This window comes from Accipiter gentilis, chromosome 21 (assembly GCF_929443795.1).
Source record: "Accipiter gentilis chromosome 21, bAccGen1.1, whole genome shotgun sequence".
NCBI lineage: Eukaryota > Metazoa > Chordata > Aves > Accipitriformes > Accipitridae > Astur > Astur gentilis.
Window position 1 is genome coordinate 16,299,993 of NC_064900.1, and position 24,011 is coordinate 16,324,003.

Here is a 24,011-nt window from a genome sequence, read left to right on the forward strand (position 1 = left end):
CTGTGAGAAAAGGTTGCTATTTTTTTCACCTTTGCTAGACTTCCCTCTGTGTTCGTGGCTGTCTCTTTTCTCTGAGACTGGCGGGTGGTTTGGCTCGGCAGCACGTCAGCGGGGAGATCTTTATCCACCGAGATCTCACTCGGCTTCGAAAGCCCAAGGTGAAAGCCCTCGTAGCTGCAAGGCAAGCTCCCAGCAGAGCGAGCCTGGGTCTGGCAGGAGCTGGAGGATTTGGGCATTTGTGCTCACAAGGTCTCTGCCCACGAGAGCGTGCTCGGGGGATTGCGGCTGAGCCATCCGGCCTTGGGGAAGCCAGGCAGCCGGCCGGCTCCTGCTCTGTAATTGGGGGAAGTAACCAGCTGCCTTTGATGTCTGAGCCAGGCTGAGAAAACCTGACGGCAGACTTCAAAGTCTGTTGTGCCAGCTCCCCTGATTATCTGTAGGCTTCTGGCGCATCCCCCAAGACTGCCAGATTATCCCAGCTAATGCTGTGCTCTTCCCTGCATCCCCCCCGCTCTGCCTGGTGCCAGCCCCTCGCTTTTGCGGGTGCAACCTCCAACCCTCCCTGTCCTTCTGCCCCTCCCTGGTCACTGTGGGTATGTGGCAATGGCATATCTGGTCCGTGGACCAGATGTGCCTCCTGAGATCCGTGAGGCAAAGGCAAAGGAGGCATTTTTGGAGAGCTTGCCTATAGCCTGCACCACTGGACTGTATTCCCCCTCCTCATTTGGTCACAGGAGCAGCCTGAAATGCAGGGAGCTCTCTGCAGCTGCCCTTTGCAAGACACTGATGTGTTTACAGCCAAGCAGGCACAGTGTGTCTTTCCCTTCCAAAAAGCCTTTGGGGAGCAGGGCTCCCATCCACGCTGCTCCAGGGCGGGTCGCACCACCTGAAGGGTGAGGAGGAGCTGGGAAGAGAGGGCTGTGTTGTCTTTGCCCCCTTCAGCCTCTCTGCTGGGATCTTGCTGCCTCAAATTAGTCTCTAGCTCCTTTGCCACCTGTGCTTTGGTGCTCGGGGAACCCCAGGGTGCTTGTCTGTGTGAGCAGAGATGCAGAGGGCAGGTAACTGCTGAGGGCTGACTTGGATGGGGCTGAGAAGATGGCAGAGCCACAGGGCTGAGCAGAGGCCCCAGAGCTCGTGCTCCTGCCAGAGCAGTTTGCTTTCACCTGGGATGTTGCATAGCAATGCCCAAAGCTCATGGGGGAACCCTCCCTTTCAAGGGCTGGGGTTTTTTTTTCTCCCAGAGCAAGCAACCTTGGTAGTGGCTGAAAACCATTCCTGTGCAAAGCCAGATTTGCCCAAGACGTGGTTTGAGGTCTGGTTTCCTTTGGAAGGTGGGGTTTGTTGCTACAGTTTGGAAGGTGGGGTAGGCTGTGCCTTCTGCTGCGATGGGTGGAAGCCAGCACTGAAAGTGATGGCTGCAGGCAGAGGAAACCACAGCTGCCCTAACCCCAAGCACCAAAATGGGGTGAGGGAGCTCATGGGGGCCATATGGCCAGACAGGGGATCTGGGCTGCAGCCGCTCCCCTATGCTTGCCCAATTGCTTTTGGGTCTCAGCAGTCTGTTCCCCCTAAAAACCAACACTGACCATGGGGTTGCCTCCTTCATCCTCAACAACTTCCTCTGTAGCATTTCTGCCCTGCTGTGGGAGTGATTCTGCCTTATCCCCATCTCTCCCCAGGCTTCTTGCAGTGTGCAATGGGAGTGTCTGGTCAGCACTCATCCGTCTGGGAGGTTTCCAAGTCACTGTGGGTGTTGCCAGTTGCTACTGTGCTCTTTTAGGTAGGGTCTAACTTCACTCTGGCTGCACTGGTCTTGGTAAAACTTTCCATGCTCCATTTTTGGTGGTGTTTTTCTGGAAAGCTTTGGCCCAAAGTGCCTGAGCAGCATCCAAAAAAGGTGGCTGCAAAGGGATCCAGGGAGGGAGGAGAATGGGTATGGAGGCATGCAATTAAAGATGGTCATCACCTGCGTGAAGGCCAAAGCCAGTGCTGTGGGCAACCTGACCTCCAGCCTTGTGCTGTGGAGTGGGAGATAGAGGTACCCTGCTGGGGTGTGCTGAGAGGTGGCCCTGCTGCTCAGGTGCTGGCGGTAGCCAGGCTGTGCCAAGGGCTAGAGGTCAAGAGCGTTTAATCTCCATGGCCCTGGTGCAGCACTTCAGCTCACCAAATGAGGTGCATGGGCACATGCACTGCCTGGCTCGGAGGAGGCAAGTCCTCTGCTCCTTGTAGGTATGGGCAGGGACCTTCTGTGCTATCCAAGAAGCGTATTTCCCCCTCACTTCTCATATAGTTTCATCCCCAGAAAAATAGGGTAAGGGGATCTTTTCTCCCCACGGATTTGGCTTCCCTGATGTGGTTTCTAATGGCAATACTGTCTTTGTAAATGCTTATCTGATCCTCTTCCTTTATCCTGCCTTGCGTAGTTAATAGCCCTGCCATATGTCTGGTTGCACTCATTGCCCACGGAGGAAGAGAGTAAGTTTTAGACTGCGCAGTCCCAGGAAGAGGGAGCTGCTGGTTTTGTCCACAAAGCATCATCATTGCCAGTGATAAGGCTGGGCCAGGCAATCCTATTCTCCCCCCGGTTTCTCTATTGCAAGTGTAAACAGTGACTCATGCATCATTAGACTTGCAAGCTTGGAGTTAAACTGTCCCTGTGTGTGTGTTTATCTGCACACTGACTGTTGGAAGCTCACTGAGGTTGAACTCCAAGTTTCCTTTCCATTTACTCTGTCACTGTAGCAAAGATGCTTTTGCCTCCTCCAAAGTGGTAAGCGGGTTGGTTTACTGTCAGCAGGATCATCCCCAGGGCACTGCTGGCAGCGGGTTGCTCTTGGAAAGCAAACCTTTTCATCCCTTTCCTTCTGAGACGGGAGGGTTTCATCCTGCAGCAGGGAACAGAAGCCTACCATGCAGTTATGGCTATGTCCATGGCTATGTCCTACTGCCATAGGATGTGGGCCCTCCTCATCTACAGGCATGCTGGGGCACCCCACCGCTTGCCCACTTCTGCTGTATCTGCTCACCCCCTCTGAGAAGCCAGCGCATGGGTTTTCAGCCCTGTGTTGCACCCTCTTCCCCCAAAACAGGTGCTGCTCCTCTGCTCCATTTCATTGCAACGAGGGTGGTGGCAGGGAACAGGTGAGGTCCTGCAGGGACCTCTGCCTGCTGCAACAGCCTGTACCCCCCCTGACTGGATCTGGCTTTCTGGAGAGCTGCCTGGTGCTATGGGAGGTGTGTGCACAGGCTGATGAGGAGCTGGTTCATCGATGCACGAGCCTTGCAGTGAGGAGCCTCTACCTCCCGGCCCCTCAGGCTGTCATATGAATCAGTTTATTAAATGGGGAAAGGAGGGACCTTGTGTTTGTTTTGGTTCGTTACATGAATCTTGTTCCCTCTAGGAGTCCCATGGGATCAAGCAAAAGGATTTGTTTTACAGTTGGTTTTTGCTTGTGAATCCCTGAGCTAATTTAGTCATTCAGTCGATGCCCCAGTAGCATGGCTCAAGGGTAAATGCTTTGGGCTGCCATCCTTTCTGGGGAACCCCCCCCCCCGCAAAACCAACAAAAAACCCCACAACCAAAACAAAACCACCCCCAAAACTCCAAACAACTGCTTTCAGAGTGTGTCTCTGGTTTGAGACCCTTGCTAGTGTTTGGCTGCCTGCCCAAGAGGCTGGGTTTCCCCTGCCCGGGATGTGCCCCTCTCAGCCTTCCACCATGTCCCTGGCACCTGCCGGCAGGAGCAGCAGCATGCCCCGGGCTACACAATGCTGAAGGTGTGATGCCACACGGCAGCTGACAGAACTGCAGCACTTGTCTCTGGGGCTGTGGCCAGCAGGCTCCTGGCCTCAGGTCCCGGCAATCTCGCTGCCCCTGCAAGTAGTGCTGGTAAGGGATCCCCCGCATCTGGGTGCCTGTTCATGGGATGTGCTTACAGGAGAGCGTTCCCAGCCGATTTCTGGCTGTGCAGTGATCCTTTGAGAGCCGAGTAGCCACCTGGGCTGGCTGTTAGGATTCAGGGTCTCCTGTCTGGGTAGCTGATGGGCTGGTGGGGATGCTATGGGAGAGACATCATGCTTGGGGTGCCCCACTGCACCCCGAGGCAGAGCTTGGTCAGCCATCCTCAGGGAACACTGTGCTACCCCAATATGTACCTGAGGCATCGTGCTGCTGTCTGCAGCTACAGAAAATAAATAGTTGAGGGGAGCTTCAGCCCTAGAAATCTGCCCCCATCGCTCCCTGGGGTCTGGTCCCTGACCTCTCTGTTAGCAGGGACCAAGCTGCTCCATGCAACGAAGCAGGAGTCGTGAGGCAGAGGGTTAGCCTGTGAGCTGCTGTCGGACAGCAAAGCCACAGCTGGCAGCGTCGGGTGCTTGGCACACACACAGTGGCAGGAGGGACCTTGGGCATCACCCTTGCCCAGGTGGCATGGGGCTGGGGTGCCGGCTGTCACCTCCCAGAGGCGTGTTGCTTTTCTGTTGCACCCCGCTCCCCAACCTCTCCCTGCTGTTTCGAAGCAGAGGAAACCACTGCCGCCAGGCAGCTTCCTCCCAGCCTCTTTCAAAACAGCAGGGTGGCTGTTACCATCCCCTGCGAGAGCCTTCCACGGCCCTGCTGGGAGAGGACCCCAGCAGAGCAGTTTCCCATGGGGCTGGAGCGGTGCCCAGCGGCTGCTTTCCTTCTCCTCCTTCTGGGTGAGTGGCCCGCGCAGTAGCGGGGACTTTCCTGGGGCAGGCAAGGGGGAGGTGAAGCACCCCCTTGGTGCGGATGGGACCTTTCCGGACGGGTGGCTCAGTGGGGTGCCTTGCTGTGGCTGTGGGAGCCGGGATGCGTGCTGGGGTGCCGTGGCCAGTGCTGCTTCGGCTCAGTGGCCATGGGAAGAGGTGTGGCGGCATGTTCTTCTTTCGGCACTGTGGTTTCATTCCAAAGCGATAGCTCGGACCCTGGCAGGGTTTTGGTGAGGGGATGTGCGTGTCCCTGTTGCATGGTTGCTGGGGGTGTGGAGGGGGTTACCTTGCTTCCCCCCCCCTCCTTCCCTTGGGAGGGTGTTTCTGAATGTTTCTTAGGCTGTGCTACCACCAGCTCTCTTCCCTGGCCTGGTCTCCACAGTTGGCTTTTTACTCAGTGCCCATGTCCTGTGGGCATTTTGCTCAAGTGTTTGTGCTGGGCACTGGAATGGAGCGAGTGTCACCGCTGTGAGCTCTGCAGGACGGGAGGGTGCTCAGGTGGCCATCACCTCCCCAAACCCTCTGCAGGAAGAAATGGAGGGAGCCCTTGATGACTACTGGTGCTCCCTGCCTTTGGAGGAGCTCTCGTTGGCCCCCTCTCCCACTCCCTCCCCAGTTTCTGTTCATGGAGCACCTCTGCAGCACCCCGCCTGCTAGTTCCTTCTGCTGCCCCATGTCCCTTGGCTTCTGTGTTGTATCGCCTTCTCTGGCAGTGGTTGGCTCAGGCACCTGCTCCCTTTTCGCCCCAGCTTGTGCAGGACTGGAGTGCTTGGCCCTCTTAATTTTAACACACCACAAACTTCCTCCAGTGACCTCAGCCTGGTTGCTGCTTCCTCTGAACAGCTGGCTGAGAGATGCTCTCCAGCCATGAACAGGCTTGACAGCCCCCTGGCCATGATGCTGTGGTCTCTGTCGCATGATCCCCAGTGTGCTAGGAGACAAAGTTTGGAGGTTTGTCATTGCAGGACTTGTTCTTACAATTGCAAGGGGTGCAATGTCCCTTGCACTTCATGCTTCAGAGAACGAGACTGCATAGCAATTCTTTCCAGTATTGTGGTCGCATACGTGCCCAGACCCACTGCCATTTTGCGTGTGCAGTTCTCGGGTAGCATACACCCCTGCAAACACCGCGTGTGCCGACTCTTTGCCGGCAGGTTTGAGCACTGGCCAACGGGTGGTGACTGTTCAGAAGGGTCCCCTCTACCGCGTGAGGGGGTCCCACATCACGCTGTGGTGCAAGGTGAGCGGCTACCAGGGCCCGGCGGAGCAGAACTTCCAGTGGTCCATCTACCTGCCCTCGGCCCCCGAGCGGGAGGTGCAGATCGTCAGCACCGTCGACCCCTCCTTCCCCTACGCCATCTACACCCAGCGTGTGCGCAGCCGGGGGATCTACGTGGAGCGGGTGCAGGGGGACGCTGTCCTGCTGCACATCACCGAGCTGCAGGACCGGGACGCCGGGGAGTACGAGTGCCACACGCCCAACACCGATGAGAGGTACTTTGGGAGTTACAGCGCCAAGACGAACCTCTCAGGTGGGTCCTGAAAGAGAGCCCTGCTCCCTGCCAGGTGGGGGTGCAGACAGGCTTCTACTGCCCTCACCTTTGCAGTGGGGAGAAGTGCTCGTCTCTGGGTGCCTGCCAGAGGGGCAGCTGAGGAACGGAGTGATTAATGGGAGTGGTAGGCACAAATTTTCCTCCTCTTCTCCCCAGTGTGAGATTGCTATCCTACCCCTGGGTGGCCAAGGTAGGGTTGCCCACATGTCCCCTTGCAGGTTGCTCGGGACGTTGCCTCCTAGCCAGGGCGAGGGAGGGGAGGGGAAGCCTCTGCTCTCCCGTGGCCCAACTTTAACTTCAGCTCCTGACGCAGCCATAGCATTTCACAGCTAAGCACTTAGGAGGGCAGGAGTTTTCAGGCTCTGTGCGTTAGCTGTTGGTGTCCTCTTAGGTCAGGGTGTGGGACTTGACCCAAGCGGGATACCCACAGATGGAAGGAGGTAGCAGCCCCTGCAGAGTACTGGGAGAGGGAAGGCAATGGGGTGGAGAGGCAAAAGGAAAGGCCCTGGTGTGAGCTCACCAAGTCTACGTGGTGGTATGGTACTTCCACTTGGTATTCACCCTTTCCCTCCTTTATCCTGGTGTTGTACCAGCCTGCACTTGGGATTGTGAGGTGCTGGATGTTGATCTCTTTGGGGTTGCCTAATTAATACTACCCGTAGTTTGACTGAAAAGGGTACTGCAGAGACATTCACTGTGCTTTCTTCTCTGCTCAGGTTTTAACCACTTCACACCTTGGCATAGGCTGATGGAAGCCTTGTCAATCAGCTACAAAAGATATTTCTCCTATGCTGTCAGATACTATAGGGCTGGCCGTGGTTTTGTAGTGGCCGGCAGGTTGCCCACTGAGGCCAAAAGATGATTTTTCCTGTGACCAGCTGCTCTCTGTGTTTCTCCCCTGTGCTCAGTGATTGCAGACAGCCTCTCGGCTCACATGGCCCCCCAGATCCTTACCCACACTGAAGGGGACGCGGTGGAGCTCACCTGTGAGGTGTCCAAGTCCACTGCCCAGCACACGCATCTCTCTGTTGGCTGGTACCATCTTCAGGAAGCAGGAGACCGCCGCGCCAAGGAGGTCCTCACCCTCTCCAAGGACTTTGTCTTGAGGCCAGGGCCCTCTTATGTGCAGAGGTTTCTGGCGGGGGATGTGCGGCTGAACAAGGTTGGGAACACCACCTACAAGCTCTCCATTGGGGGAGTGGAGCTGTCCGACTGGGGGCAGCTGTACTGCGAGGCAGCCGAATGGATTGAGGATCCTGATGAGACGTGGAAGGACATCTCCCACAAGCAAACAGGGAGGACATCACTGGTGGTCATGAGCCAGGGTAAGGTCCTTGCAGACTCACATGTTGGCTGCAACTCTTTTGCGCATTGGAGGCTCTATAGCAGCAGCCTTCAGTGGCTTTTGCCTGCCTCCACCGCAGCCCAGGGACCCACTGGTGGGTCTGGCCGCCTCGGTTGGGCATTGAGGGGGGCGGGCAGGCTCGGGGCCATGGCAGCCCTTGGTTCGGGAGCTGTTGGTACTTACTTCTTGCTTTGGAGGTTCGCGCAGCTGAATCTCCAATGCGGGCAGCGATCTTGTAACCTCCTGGGACCATGCCAGGTGTTAGCAGAGAGAGCAGCATGTGCCCACAGCAGGCTGGCTCCTTGGCAGCATTAAGCTCCAGTTTGCGGAAAATGCGTTGTTAGATTGCCTCGAGGGTCTCGCGGGCTCAGAAACTGAAGCACACAAGTCAGCTGCCTATCGCAGTCCCTTGGCCACGGGCACTGAGGGACACAGGGATGTGCTGCATTTGCTGCACAGCTCTGGTGTCTGCTGGAGGTGGCTTGTCTGTCCATGCTGTCGCAAGTCTGCTGGCCTCCAGAGGAACTGTTTTTGCTGGTTTTTAGGCCATCCCTGTGTCTCCTCGTAGTAGTTTGTACATGGTGGTAATGGGACTGTGAGTCAGGCTGTGCTTTGAAGTCTAGCAAAATGTAGTATTAGGTATTTAGAAAGAGGAGACTTAGACCTGCTACCATATATGAGATGGATTAAAATAGGAAAGTTTGAAAAACAGCATCTTGCTAGTGCTGCCCATCCACCCCTGCTCCACTTTGTCCCTGCCAGGCACCTCCTGTTCCCTCTGCCCAGCAGCTTCCCATGGTTTCTGGCATCTGCAAGCTCTGCATCACCTCACCCAGCAGGGCTGGTGCGAAAATCCCCCTCTCCCCACTGCCCTGGGATGGTTACAGCACTGTGTGTTTGCTACCACTCCTCTGAGCACCCTGCCTGCTGTTCCTCCTGCTGCAAGCCTGTTCCTCACTGTGGTCCCTCACCCTGCTGCGTGTGGGTAGCTGTGCCCAGAGGAAGGGAAAATCTCTCTTTCCCACCAGTAAGCTTCACCTCAAAGGAGCCAAGGCAAGGCTGTGTCTAGTTGATGCTCTTTAACATAGGCAGTAGTATGCAAGAAAACGGGAGCAAGTCTCTCAGAAAAGATGCCTGGGGAGGTGGTGTACCATGTCCCCCATGCCTCGGGGCGGATGGAGGAGGCTGCAGAGCCAAGGTGGTGAGGGGAACTGGTGTCTTGTGGGAGGGTGGTGAGTCAGAGCGGGAAACCAAAGAAACGGATGGGTAAGGACCAAGAACCCTGTTTCTTCTGTTCAGAAATAGAGAAATTTTGTGAGAGTTTAGTATTTGCAGTGTGCTAGTTCTTAAGGGTAGAACGGAGGTGATGATGGTAAGAGGATAATATGGTGGTTGTATTGGAGCTGCTGGTATTGCTGGGGGGAATGGTGGCAGGCATATGAGCCCTCCAGCACATCATATCTGCAGGGCTGGGGTCTCCCTCTAGCACCCTGTGAGAGAGCCCAGGCTGCAGGGCTGAGTGCCCCATCTCACCAGGAGCCAGCGACCACTCTGACCATGGCCAGCTGCTCCAGCGGTTTCTATAAACTCTCCAGCAAATATTTGGGAATGCCAAACATATCTGCAGCAGCTGGGATTCCTCTTTGCAAACTGTTTATAAACCAGTGTTTAAATTCTCAGGGTACTCTTCTTTCAATAAATTATTTGAGCCCTTCCAGTGGCAGTCTGGGAGCTGCTCCGTTTTACCTCCAAACTATAGCATGTAGTCTTGCCCCTCATTGTTAGACATGGAGGCCACCACGGTGACCCAAGGAGGTGGAGTGGTGTGAGCCAAGCTGCCTGCCCAGGGAGTCAGGGCTCAGCCCTACCTCCTGTTTTTTAGCTGTGCCACTGCTGTGTGGGGTCACGGCACAGGGTTTTGCGGCACCCTGTGGGTCTTTGCCTGCAGCCACTGTCCAGCCAGGCTGATGCCAGGACCCAGGGGGCATTAGCAGCAGAGGCTTTGGATGCCCTGCGAGGAAGGCAAATCGTATCATAGGACCTAGAGACAGGGTCCTTACCTCAGGTGTGGCTGACTGCCCAAGAGGGTCTGCCAAGGGGAAGATGACTTTGTGCTCCCCCTGTCGCTACCCTCTTTGCTCGGTACCTGCTGCTAGTTGGTATGGGGGGCAGGACAGGGACCAGGAGACCTCTACCTCCTCTTGCTTCCCTCCGACCTTCCTGTGATGTGACAAGTCTTGACATTTCTGCTTTCTGTAGGAACTAACCCAAAACCTCTCCAACTTGGAGAGCACCTCTTGCCCACATCCTGCAGCAGCCAGTGAGGGCTGCAGCATGCGGGACCAGCAGCATCAGATTCAGACAAGCAGCTGGAGTGCTAGCCCTCCACATACCTTCTCCCACCACAGAGAGCAGATTTAAAAACACCACTGAGTGATAAAGCCCCTTTATACCCCTTTCTGGTTTACGGGATATATGTTACATGAAGCAGAACAGGGGGTGAGACGGAGTAGCCCCCTGTAAAAGCCTATGCCTCTGGGTTAGGGCAGCCCTCGGTTTGGATGTCTGAGCTGAGCGGGGGGTGTGGGTGGGTGGCTGTGGCCTGAGGCCATCCTGGGGGGGGGGGGGGGGTTAGTTGCTCCTGAAGCAGGGAGGTCAGCTCCTCAGGGCTCTGGTTCTTCCTCCACCTGCGACTGCTGGTTAGGGCCTGGAGCTGGCAACCATCTCCCCATGGGCAAAATCTTCCATCCTGATGACTCTTCTAATGAAAGAAAAGGTTTTGATAGAGAATTCTCTCCCATTTCCTTCTGTATGGCCATTGGTGCTGCCAGGCAGGAGGGAAGCATGGCAGGGCCACCCAGCACCCTCTTTGTTTTTCGTTGCCCACAGGCAGAGACCTCTCCATGGACATCACTGCCGCTGAAAGCTCCCTTTCTGAAGGTGATACCTTGCAGCTCAGTTGCACGGTGGGGGCCCAGAAGAGCAGCAGCAGGCACTTCCAAGTGCTTTGGCTCCTCAACGGCATGGAAGTGGCCAGGGTTGACCCCCATGGGACATTGATTTGGCAGGAAGAATATGAGGAGAGAGCCAAGCTGGGGCATCTCCAAGCATTCAAGCAAAGCAACGCAGTTTATGTCCTTACCATCTATGAGGTGGGGCTGAAGGACAACGGTATGTACCACTGCTCTGTTTCGGAAGTGAAGACTCCTGGAGACATTCACAGCATCCAAACCAAACTGTCGTCAGGCATCCAAGTCAACGTGAAGCCGATAGGTTAGTAAATCCTAATAGCTGCTCTTCTGGGTAAAGCCTGCAGTGATCCTTGACTAGGGAGCTCTTCAAGTCTGGCCTAATCTTGGCAGGGGCAACATACCTGCTGTTTGCAGCAAGAGTGCAAATGTGCCATAGATTTTTAGTAGATAATAATAGGAAAAGCGCTTGCTCTGGCAAACATTAGCATGACAGATGCAGCAGCTGTCAACAAAGTGTAAACGTTTAGCTCAGTCTCTTTGCAATAAGTTTTGGGCAAATAGGTAGAGTTCTGGGGAGGTTGGGTCCTCCTGTGTCGTTGGTACAGAAAATGATGAGCAACACCTGTTGCTGCTCCTGAGGATCACAGGATGACCCAGCAGAGCAGGTACTTCTGGATGGGGTGGATCATTGCCATTTCCATCAGGTGCTCTCCCTGTTTTGGTGGGATGACTTGTGAGAAACCAGTCTAAGAAAGATGTATAGGAGACTCTTGGTTTCCTTGTCATAGCTAGACAATGACTATTCTGATATAGCAGGAGCTGCCTGTTGGGACTCTATTTCTTAAGTATTTCTTTATGTATCCATGACCTAGGAAAGACATTAAAGAAGAAGAAGAAAAAAAAAAAACAAACCCCAAAACCAAAGCCCTCTCCAAAGTTCTAAGAAAAGGCTAGTTGAAAATTTCAGGCAATTCCTTTCCTTTTCCGATGTCAGGATTTATCTAGTCTCTCCATTTAATGCCACAGTATCTCTGGCTTTCTCTGGGGAGCACAAAAATGTTCCCTCCTATACAGTAACTGTTGTTTGCAGAGCGCCGCATGCGCCTGTCCGTGTCCACCAGCACGCCACACGTCATGGTGGGAGACGCCTTGGTCCTCCTTTGTAAGGTGCAAGGAGCGACTAGCCCTGTGTCCGTGCAGTGGTGGCACCTGCCACCGCAGCACCCAGGTCCCCGGGTGCTGGTGGCCACCATGGAGCGGGACGGCACCCTGAGCCTGGGCGATGCCTACGGGGACAGCAGGACTCGAGGGAGCCTCCGGCTGGAGAAAGCGAACTCCGGCGCTTTCACCCTGGTGATCCCCAACACGTTGGACGAGGGTGACAGCGGGCGGTACGGGTGCAAAGTGACGGAGTGGTCCCGAGGCCAGAGCTGGACGGAGGAGGGGGAGACAGCGGTGACAGTCAGCTCCATGGGTGAGTTGGGCCACCCCTATTTCTGGGCTTTCAAGCCGGTCATGCTGGAGGCAAGGCTGGAGAAGCGGGTGGACACATGTGGTTAGGACAGAGGTCTGCTGTGCCCCGAGCTCCGCTACTGCTGCAAGGTGACCTGGGGCTGATTGCTTGGCCCTGGAGTGCTTCAGTTTCCTCATTTCTAGCAGGGTGCTTGGGTCCTCCATGAGGTGTTTTGGGAGAGACAAGTGGGACACAACAGCTAAAATGCTCAGAGACCTGTAAGGCAGTGGCTTGCTCATCAGGTCTGTCTGTCTCCTTAACTTGAAATACAAAATATCTATCCTAGGAGCATAATTACTTACAGTAGTTAAGCTCAACAAAGGCACTTGATGACTTGTATGGTGGCCTTTGTCAGAAATACACCCCTGGTGCTGGCATCCGATCACTTCTCCTGCCCTCCTGTTTGAGCGCAGAGCTGCTAACCTCCCTGGCGTGCAATGCCATTTCTTCTTTTGATTGCTGGAACGAGTGCCTTTATGGAGTGGCAGCTTTTGGCTGTGATTTAGGGTGTTTTTCCTTTCTTATTGCTGGGCCCGGTGCCTGAGAGCACTGGTCGGGCCACAGGAGTTTTTAGGCTTTTGTGGAGGGTGGAAAGAGGCAGCAAACCGGGCAGCAGGATCAGCAGAGGATCCCTGGCTCCCTGCCACAGGGCAGGATGGGGAGCCTGGAAGAGAGGGTACTCAGGGTTGCCCAAGGGGCTGGGGGTGGGAGAGCGGGAGGCGAGGTAGGAGAGGGCCAGGGACTGTGTGGGGCTGGAAGAGCACAGTGCTACTTGGGGGAGAGCAGCGCTGGCCAGAGGAGCGGCAGGACTGCCAGCTGCCCTGGGCCTGTGGTGGCTGCAGCAGCAGGGACGGCCCTACGTGGGAAGGGTGGCGGCAAGATGGCACGGGGCAGGATTTCTGTCCCGGCGCCAAGAGCTCTCTCCTCCTGAGCAGGTCTCGGTCTGCACGCCACGCTGACAAGCCGAATTGCCACTGTCAAATATGGGCAGAGTTTTGAACTCGTCTGCCAAGTGAGCGCCAGCTACACCCTCGAGGAGGTGCCGGCGTCCGTGGGGTGGCTCTTCCAGCCCAGCCCACCCACTGGCCACTACCACGAGCTGGTCCGGGTCTTTCCCGGCGGTACTCTGGCCTGGGGAACAGCACAGCCACGCTTCCAGGGGAAAGCCCAGCTGACAAAGACTGCCACCTCCTTCAGGCTGAGCATCCACAATGCCGCGGCTGCCGACGAGGGGACGTACCAGTGTGAGGTGGAGGTCTGGAGGAAGAACACCCTGCCGCTGGGGCAGCCGGCGGCCACCACCAGGTCCAATGCCGTGGGGATAAAGCTGGTGCTGCCAGGTAAGCAGTGCCACGGGCGCTTCTTCAGCAGAGGTGTCTCCTTCTGCAACTTTAAATCTATCAAACATGACCAGGGGCAACCAGGACCATAGATTATGCCAAGCATATGGGAATCAGCATTGCCACTAGGATTTTAAGCCTTGTTTCTGGGAAGTAGTCGTCCCCTCCAAGGAGCCCAGTTGAATGCTGGGGGTGTGAGGTACCTCCCATGGTGTGGGCTTCTGGCGGGCTGGAGGGCGGTAGAGAGAGGCAGGCCCCCAAAGCTGGTGCTGGGATATGTCTGCGTTCCCCGAGCTTCTCCCAGTGTATTCGAGGTGCACTGAGAAAGGGCCAGGGCTCTCTGCCGTGTGGGGAGCCAGCACTGAGCTGCAAGGTGCTGGGGGCCCTGGGTGGAGGTGTCTCCTCCCAGGCACGGCTGGGCTGCGCAGCCAGGGACCCTGGCCAGGGTTCCCTTTTATGGCCAGCTCTGCAGGCAGGGTCCGTGCTGCCAATGTGCCTGACAGGGAGCCTCGTCCTCTTATGGAAGAGAGATGTTGTAAATACACCACAGCCGCCCAGCCAGCCCGCTGTGTGCCTGCTCCCTGCCACCCCTGGCAGCAGCACGGTGTCAGCTTGCCCTGCTCGTGGCTGGGGCAATGGAGGAATGGAAGCGGTTGTCCCAGGCAAAACCTCTGAGCCTGTGGAGGCAGGCGTGAGAACACAGGCTATTCTTTTTTCCCTTGTATCTGTTCTGCCAGCAAAGGAGAGTTCTTGCGCTTTTTGCATGTGTTAAGCGCTCCTTCCTCTAATCCTTGGATTTTTGGGATCACAACCCAGCGAACTAAAATCACATGTTTTTCACTGCTGGGTTCGCTGTAGTAAGTCGGTACATTTCCTTCCCTGTTTGGGCTCATTTCCATGCTGGTCCCTCTCCTGCTCTGCTGCTGCTTCTTCCTCACCCCTGCAGAGCTGGGTGCTAGGGTACTCTGTATTACACCCGAGCTCCAGCCAGCTGGGGGCAAGGGGTCTGCAGGGTGGTACTGAGGCTAGGGGTGACAACGGACAGCGTCTGTGAGTAGTAGTACATTAGTAGTGTAAATGGCATTAAGGCAAACAGGTATAACCGTAGAGCACCTACACAGAGGAGATGGTAGCAGTGGAGCAGTGAGATATTGCGACATTTGGCTCCAAATGTATTACGGCTGTTACTGGATACTGCGGTGCTGTAAAGGTGGTGGGAATTGGGAGGGGATGATGTGCAATGGGAGGCGGCTGCTGGCTCTAGTGCCATCTCTCTCAGAAAGGCATATTTGGGAAGGTAGAGAAGTAAGTTTGGGAAGGAAGCCGGCTCTAACGGCAATGGGATGAGGTGAAGCTGTAGAAAATAAAGCTGCAAATCATGAAAATCACCAACCTGTTTCTTCATATACAAAATCTTATGGTTAGTGACTGCAGAGAGACTGGAGCTCTTGACTTTTGCTTCAGCACTTTGTTTACCACTCAGTGTCAGTCGGTGCTTAAGGAGTTTAAACGCCGCTGTGGATCTGGCCTGTAGCTTCAGATGGGAGGGACGTGCGTGAAAGGTCATAACAAGAAGGGAAGGCGGACAGGTCTTTTCCATTTCTGACTTCTTACGTAGTTCAGCATCTGACTCTTGGGGGGGCCCATAATTAGTGCCCTTGGCAGGCAGATGCTGCCCAACCCTAGCAGGGATGCTCCCATCAGCCTCTCAGCGCAGCTGCCTGCGGTGGCTTCCCCCAGCTCCGGAGCGAACCACGGGGGACTTTGCACTAGCAGCCGCTCTGGCTGGCCCGCACGGGTTGCTGCAGCAGCCGTGCCCTTCCGTGTGCTCTGCTGCTCCTGGGCTGAGCAGAAAGCGCAGCGTCAGCAGGCAGGGTTCGCAGCGAGATGGGCAGCGAGAGGCTTGGCTTGGTTAATTAAATGGAAAATGAAAGGGAAAACAGCACCGTGTCTTTCTGTGCCAAAGGAAAAGGCAGGCAGCTGCTCTGCCCTTTTTGGTAATTGGTCTTTAGCGGTAGTGAGAAGAGACCTGGAGCTGAAACAAAGGGGCTTTGCAGAAAGTGCTCTGCTTCCTCTCGGGGTGATCTTCTCTGAGAGTGTAGCAGCAATTTTTCTCATCAAAATCAAGTGCTTACAGCAGTGGTTCCTGTGGCTCCTCTCTGAGCTCTAGTAGCTTTTGCTCCTCTGGAGTATTTTCAGGCCGGGCCGTACACAAGCACGGGGCCTCCTGCCCTGGGCTGTTTGCTGTCTCCTGTGCTGGCAGCCTCTCTGGGTTTGGGGAAAGGTCCTGGGGTTTACCTGCCTGCCCCTGACCACAGCAGCACTGCCAGGAGGACGTCACCTGAAGAGAGATGCACGTTTTGGTCCAGCATGGCCCCACAGATGACTTTCCTGAAGTTCCTTTTTGCTGGGAGAGGTGGCAGAAATGCTTGTGATGAGCAGCAGGGCTGCTCTGCCGGTATGCTCTTCTTGGCAGCTGCAGCTGGGGAAGGCACATCCTTGTGTCTGACACGGGAAAGCTGTCCCCGATGCCCACCGCTTTCCCTGGTCCTGCCTATTCCTCTCCTGTGGCCTTTGAAGTGAGAGCAGTCTCCAGTTGAAATACCTGGGAGTATTTTTTCTTTCCCTTTGTCAGAGTTCACTTCTGGATCCCTGAATAAAGCTCCTGAACTTCAGCAGGCTTGCTGAGTGATACTCCTGTACTGAACAGCTGAAGTTAAGAACCAAGTGTCTTATTTTTTCCAGTGTGATCAGTTCACCTGTCACAGAAACTCAGGATGGTTGAGGTTGGCAGGGACCTCTGGAGGTCATCTGATCCAAGCCCCCTGCTCAAGCAGGGCCACCTAGAGCAGGTTGCTCAGGCCCATCTCCAGACAGCTTTTGAATATCTACAGTGTCCCTCCCTGAAGATTTGTGCTTCCTTGGAGCTGGCTCTGGACTGGGCGTGCTTTTAAGTACTGAAGTTGGACGACATCAGCTTGTATCTGTTTCCTAAGTGCACTCAAGTCTGCTTGATCTCTGTGTACGTGGTTCTGATTAATTGCACAGCTTCCTAATTAGGTTGATTGCTTTTCTGTTTCTTCTGCTTCTTGCCCTTACCTGTTTCTTCAGAGCAGCAAAGGTGCACTGTGAAATGCTGGACAGGACTTTGTTGATCCCTTGGGAGTGGCCACCTCCCAGACTTCCCAGTGAATGTTGCTGGTGCAATCCTCACCACCGAGGTGAGGCAGTAAGCAGATACTGGGACTTGTGCAAGTCCTGCTGTGGAGGAAACTGTCAACTCTTAGTGACAATGTGTCTGTCTGCAGTGTAGAGAGAAGGGGAAGGAAGAACAGGGTGCGAAGAGAGAAGAGCAGCATAAGTGGATGTGAGCAAAGAGGTTTTGTTGGCAAATTTGAGATGGGGGCAGAGGCCACGTGCAGGGGTGTCAAGAGCCATCAGTTAGGATATTTTGCATTGACTGGCCTCAAGAGAGGCAGTGATGGCCTCTGAAGTGGATTGCTTGAGTTTTTCAAGAAGAAATGCTTGAAGGAAGGGGAAATGCGTGGGCTTTTTCTTGTGGTGTCCCTCTTCCCCATCAGCCCCTGTGGGAGAAGCTGCAGCTGCCTCCTGGTCCAGAGGCCCTCTCCATAACTTGCTGCCATGGCATCCCTCGGGGAGGTGTTGCGGAGGAGAGGGCGCCCTGCTGAGCCTGCGGCCAAGAGCAGGGGCTGGGACGCTCTGCAGGGACATCCCAGTGAGTCCTCTGCGGCCCGTCCCCGATCCCAGCACCCAGGGGCTGAGCTGAAGGGAGCTCGGCTGCGCCCAGCCTCCCCGGCACAGGGCGTCCCGCTGCTCAGCTCGTACGCAAGGAACATGCTGAGAATGGAAGCTCAGTCTACAGTCGCTTAAAAGCCTGGTGGTGTCTCGTGCTGAGTGATTTCTGTCTACCCACGGGTAGATAGCCGGTGTACTCCTTCGCGTGACTGGTGACCCCGTCTGACAGAGGTGGTGTCTCAGCATGGAGGGGAGGGCCAAGAGGAAATGCCGGTCATTGGAGGCCCTTCAAAGAGACCGGTTTGCAGCCTTTCCACTGCTGGAGGAGAAGGAAAGGCACCAGCAGCAGGGGAGGTGCAGGGGGAAGGGGACCCCTCAAACCAGCAGCAGCGCAGGCACATAGGGAGCAACTGTGTACCCTGCAGGGGGGCAGAGCTGCAGGCAGCACTGCAGCTCTCCTCTCCTGAACTGCTCAGTGCTAAACTGCGCAATTGCTAGGTATAATCACAGCGGATGTTCAAGACCGTGTTATGTGGTTTCCGATTAATAACCACAGCAAACACCGGAGACGGTGACTGTTAGCGAAACCCATGCAGGCTCTGTAGCCTCTCTGAGATAAGACACTTGTTCACAGTCTCCAAAGCCGCAGGCTGGTTCTATCGCTTATGTGTGAGCCTGCCGATAAAAGCAGTGGTAGACGGACACGTTTACTTCAGACAGAGGCTTTGCCTCCAAGCTCTAACACAGCAGCTGCCTCTGTCCCATGGTCCCCCAGGTGCCTCCTCTGCTGCTCTTCTGCCCAGTAGCACCCAGTGATTCCCCACCACAGTTCAAATAAGGGTGTGTGGATTTTCTCTTTCCCTCCTTCCCCCACCCCCCTGCTCCAGCATCCCCTAATGGGTCTTTGTCCCTTGAGCACCCTCTTCCTCCCTCCTCTTTCTGCGAGTCTCTCAGACCAGCCTTATTCCTGTCCTTGCCAGCATCCCTGTATGGTCAGCTGCATCCAGCATGATTATTTTGTTTCTCCGTTTAGAAAGCAAGCTTCATGTAGCTACAAAAGAAAGCTCTGTGGAGACTGTCAGCGGTGCCGACACAGCCATTGAGTGCAGGATCATGTTTGCCCAGAACAATTCTCAGTTTGCCATTACCTGGTACCTCCTACCTCCTCCTCTGGCAGATGCAACCCCCCTGCAAATCCTAAGGGCCGACTACAGCAGCATACTGGAATATGGGGCTGAGTTCAGCTCTCCTGCACAAAAGTCCCGCTTCCTGAGCCAGAGGGTGTCCAGCAACGTTTTCTGGCTGCGGATACTCTCTGCAAACCCTGGGGACCAGGGCAGGTACTACTGTGTAGTAGAGGAATGGCTCTGGCTGGTGGATGGCTGGTACAAACTCGGAGAGGGAGCATCGGGAAGCACCATGCTGGAGTTCAAGCTCCCAGGTAAGCAGGTGGTTTTCTTTCATATAAGTGCTGCTGGAGAAGGTCGGATCAACTTACGATGGGGCCCCTGCCAGACCTCTCCTAAACTAGCAGGGCTTAGGAGAAGCAGTGGCTCCTGCATTGGATCTGAGACTTAGGGATGCAGGAGGTGTCAGTGCTTCTCAAAGGGAAATAGGGAATTAGGAGGATTTACCACATCCTCCCAAACCAACCAAGCTGGTATTTTTGCCACTGGCAGATGATGTCTAATGCTTCATAACAAAGCGAATCATGGTATTTTCTTATCACTCCATCACATGGTGCGGTTGGTTGGTTGTACAGTTCTGTGAATAGAGAGGAAGCCATTTTGTGGTACTCCTGAGCATCCTGAAGCAAAATACTCTTTTCCTTACCCTGCAGCACATTGCTGCTGAGAGCAAGGCTGTAGGCTCAGCTGGTCCCACCTTGGGCACTGCACTGCTGGGGTGCACAGTGGGTCTCCCTGGCCCAGTTCTTCCCTCCCTCAGCCTCACTTGGCTTATGGGTTGCAGCCCTAAATAAAGTGGATCAGAGAATTCTAGCTTCCTAAATAGCTTTTGGTCCAAAGGATGCCTTATCATTTGCTTGGAGGGGGGCGGAAGTATTACCGCAGAGGGTTGTGAACAGGGGGCAGAGATGATGGGGAGGAAGGACCACCCCAGGGCAAATGAGTCACAGGAGCAAGGGTCCTGCAGGTGTCCTGCAGAGGCTCTTGTAAGAGCCTATCTCAATCCTTCCCACTTTGTTCCAGAAGATTTCTGTCAGCCTGCGAGCACAGGCAGGAGCATTTCTATGGCAGTGCAAAGCTGCAACGCATCTTTCTGCTTGCATCCTACCCCCCAGGGCGTGAACTGCAGCTGGAGAAAACCAACCGCAGCGTCTCAGTGAGGGAGGGTGAGGAGGTGACGCTGCACTGCCTGCTGCAAGGTGCCCACCTGCCCGCCACCCACCTCTCGGCCACCTGGTTTCGGGGAGAGGAAAGCAGACACGTCAGGCCCCTGCTCACCCTCCGCCATGACGGTGCCATCGAGTACCCCGTGGAGAGCCTGGCGAGGAGGCTGCACCTCCGCCGCCCCACCACCGGCGACTTCAGCCTGACGCTGCGCAGCGTGGAGGAGGGCGATGCGGGGGTCTATCACTGCCAGGTGCAGGAGTGGCAGCAGAAGAGCAAGGGGACGGACTGGGCTCTGCAAGCCTTGGCGCGCTCAGGGTACACCCGGCTCACTACCACCCCACCAGGTAATGCCACCGGGTGTGAGGGGCGGCTCACCCCACACCAGTTCCCCCTTAGCCATACTGGGATGGTGCGGGGAGGATAATGACAGCTGTCTGCTGGCAATGCTGGCTGCAATGGCAAGAATGCAGAGGGGTCGGGAGGACTTGCTAAGGGATTGCAGAAGGGGTCAGTGCTGGGGAGATCACCAGAGCTGTGTTGGGAGCCATGGGAGGGAGGAGAGCCCTTCGAGGGACACATGCTATGGACCTGGTGGGGGGAGGCAATGAGATCCTGTTCCCAGTCCCCTTGATCTGCCAGTGGCTGAAACCGGGTGCTTGGCATTGTAAATGCCAGAGGTGGTGGTCAGATGAGATGCCAAGAGCTCCGACTATGAGACATGTGGCCCAGAGGTACCACTGAGTGCACTTGTGTCTGCAGTGCTTTGTGGCTTGTGGGGTCTCTGTGGGACCATGGGCAGAAACCTCTGCTCTCGGGCGTGCCATTGGGGCCAGAATGCTAACTGTTTGGGGGAAAAAATTCTTGGTGTGATTTTTCTGGCAAGTCCGTCTCCAGCAAGGTCTCTAAAAACAGCCTCTGTCCTCTCGGGGTGAGTTGGGATGCATGCTGGGTGCAAAGATAAAGCTGGATTCTTGTGGTTTAACCCCAGCTGGCAACTAAGCACCATGCAGCTGCTCACTCGCCTCTCTCACAGTGGAATGGGAGAGAGAATCAGGAGGGTAAAACTGAGAAAACTTGTGGTCTGAGATAAAGTCAGTTTAATAGGTAAAGCAAAAGCCGTGTGCACAAGCAAAGCAAAAGAAGGAATTCATTCAGCACTTCCCATGGGCAGGCAGGTGTTCAGCCATCTCCAGGAAAGCAGGGCTCCATCACGTGTAACGGTGACTTGGGAAGACAAAACACCATCAGTCCGAACAGCCCCACTTCCTTCTTCTTCCCCCAGCTTTGTATGCTGAGCATGACGTCCTATGGTCTGGAATATCCCTTGGGTCAGTCGGGGTCAGCTGTCCCAGCTCTGTCCCCTCCCAACTCCTTGTGCCCCCCCAGCCTCCTCGCTGGTGGGGTGGGGTGAGAGGCAGAAAAGGCCTTGGCTCTGTGTAAGCACTGCTCAGCAGTGACGAAAACATCTTGGCATTATCAACACTGTTTTCAACACAGATCCAAAACATACCCCCATACTAGCTGTTATGAAGAGAATTAACTCTATCCCAGCCAAAACCAACACAATTCTGTACACAGAATTTTAAATAAAAGCAAAGGTTTCAGTCAGGCACACACAGTGTGTTTAGGGAGGTAACAGGCAGGAAAAAAATATTCTCTTCTTGCCTCTTTGGGGAAATAGGAGGCTTGGATGACCCATGTGGAGTTAAAAATATGAACTGTGAAATCGTTCATGTTGCGCTTAGCCAAGAAGATCCTGCAGCTCTTCTCGTGCCTTCAGCCCTGGAGTTGCCATGCCCGAAGCCAGCCTGGGTGCCAATGTGCAGTTATAGCTTCTGCAGGAATTACCAATGCTGACCGATGTGGAAGAGCTCAGGGCACACTGTAGAGCCCTCCCTTGTGCCTGCTGCTGTCACAGGCAAGCATGGAGCCTGCTTGCATGACTTTACACCTACAGCAGACCTAATCTGGATTTAGTTGCACAGGGAGGCACTGACAGTGCTTCATTCCCCTGCTGTTATGCTCCTGCTGTTGTCCATCATGGCTCCCTCTAGCACTCAGAATTCTCCTTCATCAGCTCCCCCTGTCTCTTGTTACCCGTTACTGGTGGAGTTACCATTACTAGAATTGCTCAGTAACTGCTAGAAAATTGTCCTTCAATTTTTGTATAAGTGTTTTTGCCAAGTGGTTTTCATGGTTTTCACAAAATCTAAGAGATTATCTGGGTGGTTTGGGGTTTTTTTTGTGTGCTTGTATGTTTCTGTAATGACGCAGGTATCTCAGAATGCCCCTCTGGCTCGTGAATTTCAGTGTTTTGGAGTTTTCCAAGTGGTAATGACATAGCCATGTGCAAGTGTACCCATAACCAGGAGTAACTTCAGCTCTAATCGCTGATGCTGCCTTTTAGGATACCTCCCTAGTACTATAGAGGCATTCATGTAGTGCAGACTTCTCCCTGTCTTCCTGTGGGAGAGTAAATGTTGCTTCCATCTATGCGGTTGGGGTGCAGAGCTTCAGAGGTAGAGAGGTGAAAGCCAGTTTCACAGCCAGGAGTAGCCCCCAGGTTGGTTCAACCCTCACCCACCAGGCTGTGTGGGTCCCCCACGGACAGCTTCAAATCAGCAGACCTGCATGCTCCGCATGGCTCTGCAGAGCAAGCATAAAACATCTGCACGTGGGTCTTTGGTAAAGAGGAGAACTGAGGAACACCGCTTTAAGGTGGATAAAACAGACCCAAAGGAGTTGGCGTGACCCTTCATGGTAGGCCAGGTGCATCTGAGGTCAGCCTGTGGTGTTGAAGCTACATGTCGATGAGATTTTGATGGCCAGGATTAATGGGTGGCTGTAAGGAGCCCAGGACAAAAATGGAGAGGCTGCAAATGAGAGCTTTTCAGCTAGCATAGGACTTATCAAACATGGTTTTGTGAAGTACACCAGCAGTACAGGCAGCCCCCACCTCAACTGGGGAGCTATTCTGCAGGAGCTGCCAGGGATGGGGCTCACAGTTGAGCATGGCTGAAATTTGATAGCAGAGCCGAAGAAGCAAGGAGGGGCAGGCATCTGGGGAAGACAGGGACCTCCTTGATCTGGTTTCGTTTGCTCTCCTCTTGTCCCTCCTTGTTCAGTGGTGCAGCCTCTGGCAGACCTCCACCTCACCTCGCTGTCACTGGTGTTGGGCAGGGACCCAGCGGGTGAAGGGTATGTGAGCCCAGTCCAGAACGGGTTAGCTGAAGAGCCATGCTGTTTCTGTTGGGATGTTTCAGCTGAACGAGTTGGGGCCCTATCTGACCTCCCCAAACAAGAAATTGAGGCAAATCACCTGGTTTCTCTCCCCCTTCTCCCCAGGTAGCCTGTATGAATTCTTAAAAATTCATGGTAACTGTTGAAGATTGAGAGAAAAGTGGTAAGAAGATAACCTGAAGAAACAGTAGGAGAGAGAAACTCAAACTAGCTTGGGGCCTCACTTCTTTATTTTTTTCTTTTTTTTTTTTTTTCTCTCTTTTACTCCAGAGTCAACTGTTTTGTCTAGGATCTGCTCATCCCCACCACTGCTGAACTTCATGCTATACTTACCGCTGGTTGTGATGCTTCTCCTGGCCCTTGTTGTCTTCTGCTTGTACTTCAAATTTGGAAAAAGCAAGAAGGGCAACGTCACAGGAGACCAGCTGATGGAACTGCAAGGAGCTGAAGGGGTCAAGAAAACTTAGCTGGTCTATAATGGCAGATGTAACTTGAAGGAGTAGAGTTGGACACCTGAGGAGGACTGAGTACTTGGAGAGGTGCTTTTTATTGTTTTGTAGTAGCTCTTGCAATGAATCCTTAAAATTGTGTGTTCACTTGCAGTGGAATGAAGTGGCTTTGAATTACTAAGCAAATAGTTTTTTTCATAACAGGTGTTCCTGTCTTTTATGTTAGGTGCCCACCTATTTCACACTCTGGTCATTGTGGTATATTTGAGGTCCTTGCAGTAGTATGTGTCTCCCACTGTGGATGGAAGTGGTGTTACTCTCTACAGGTATAAGGGGAAAAAACCAGCTCTCTCTGCACTGCGACACAAAGGTATCGAATTGCTACTCATTTTAGGTGACTTGAAAAAAAAACTATGTGGTGTGCAGGCTAAAAAAAGGCAGCAGAGCTGGAAACAGAGTATTGGTGTCCAATTTAAGGCATTGCACTTGCCTTTGTCCACCCTTTGCTGGACAAGCTCTCAGACACTTCTGTTCCCTCATTCTGGGAGCACCTGTGCCCAAAATACATCTTCTCTGAAAGGAAAAGGATCACAAAACCTGTCACAGGAACATGAGGACTGAGCAAGGCTGGCTGGGGCTGAAGAAAGTCCACAGCAGGGGTACCATAGCCATCCACAAACATTGAATCCTGTTGACCCAGTAAGGGACTTGCATGGAGTCTTGGATCCCAGAAGGAAGAAGCGGACACCAAGCCATCTTG

General features: G+C 54.4%; 1 protein-coding gene across 1 annotated transcript; it reads left to right on the forward strand.

Moving 5' to 3' along the window:
* The first annotated feature begins 4,593 nt into the window (after positions 1–4,593).
* Positions 4,594–23,488, forward strand: CD101 (CD101 molecule). The gene is made up of 9 exons (XM_049824528.1): positions 4,594–4,696; positions 5,884–6,261; positions 7,191–7,607; positions 10,517–10,900; positions 11,690–12,073; positions 13,048–13,452; positions 18,242–18,649; positions 19,511–19,906; positions 23,073–23,488. The coding sequence occupies exons 1-9, from the start codon at positions 4,648–4,650 to the stop codon at positions 23,267–23,269; spliced, it is 3,018 nt and encodes a 1,005-aa protein (XP_049680485.1). The 5' UTR covers positions 4,594–4,647; the 3' UTR covers positions 23,270–23,488.
* Positions 23,489–24,011: the final 523 nt, after the last annotated feature.

What these genes read in the sequence shown, in the direction of transcription:
- CD101 (XM_049824528.1), top strand. Translation starts at nt 4,648, where the DNA reads ATGGGGCTGGAGCGGTGCCCAGCGGCTGCTTTCCTTCTCCTCCTTCTG. An exon ending in TTTCCTTCTCCTCCTTCTGG is followed by an intron (nt 4,697 to 5,883) that starts GTGAGTGGCCCG and finishes CTTTGCCGGCAG; the next exon opens with GTTTGAGCACTGGCCAACGG. An exon ending in ACTGGTGGTCATGAGCCAGG is followed by an intron (nt 7,608 to 10,516) that starts GTAAGGTCCTTG and finishes CGTTGCCCACAG; the next exon opens with GCAGAGACCTCTCCATGGAC.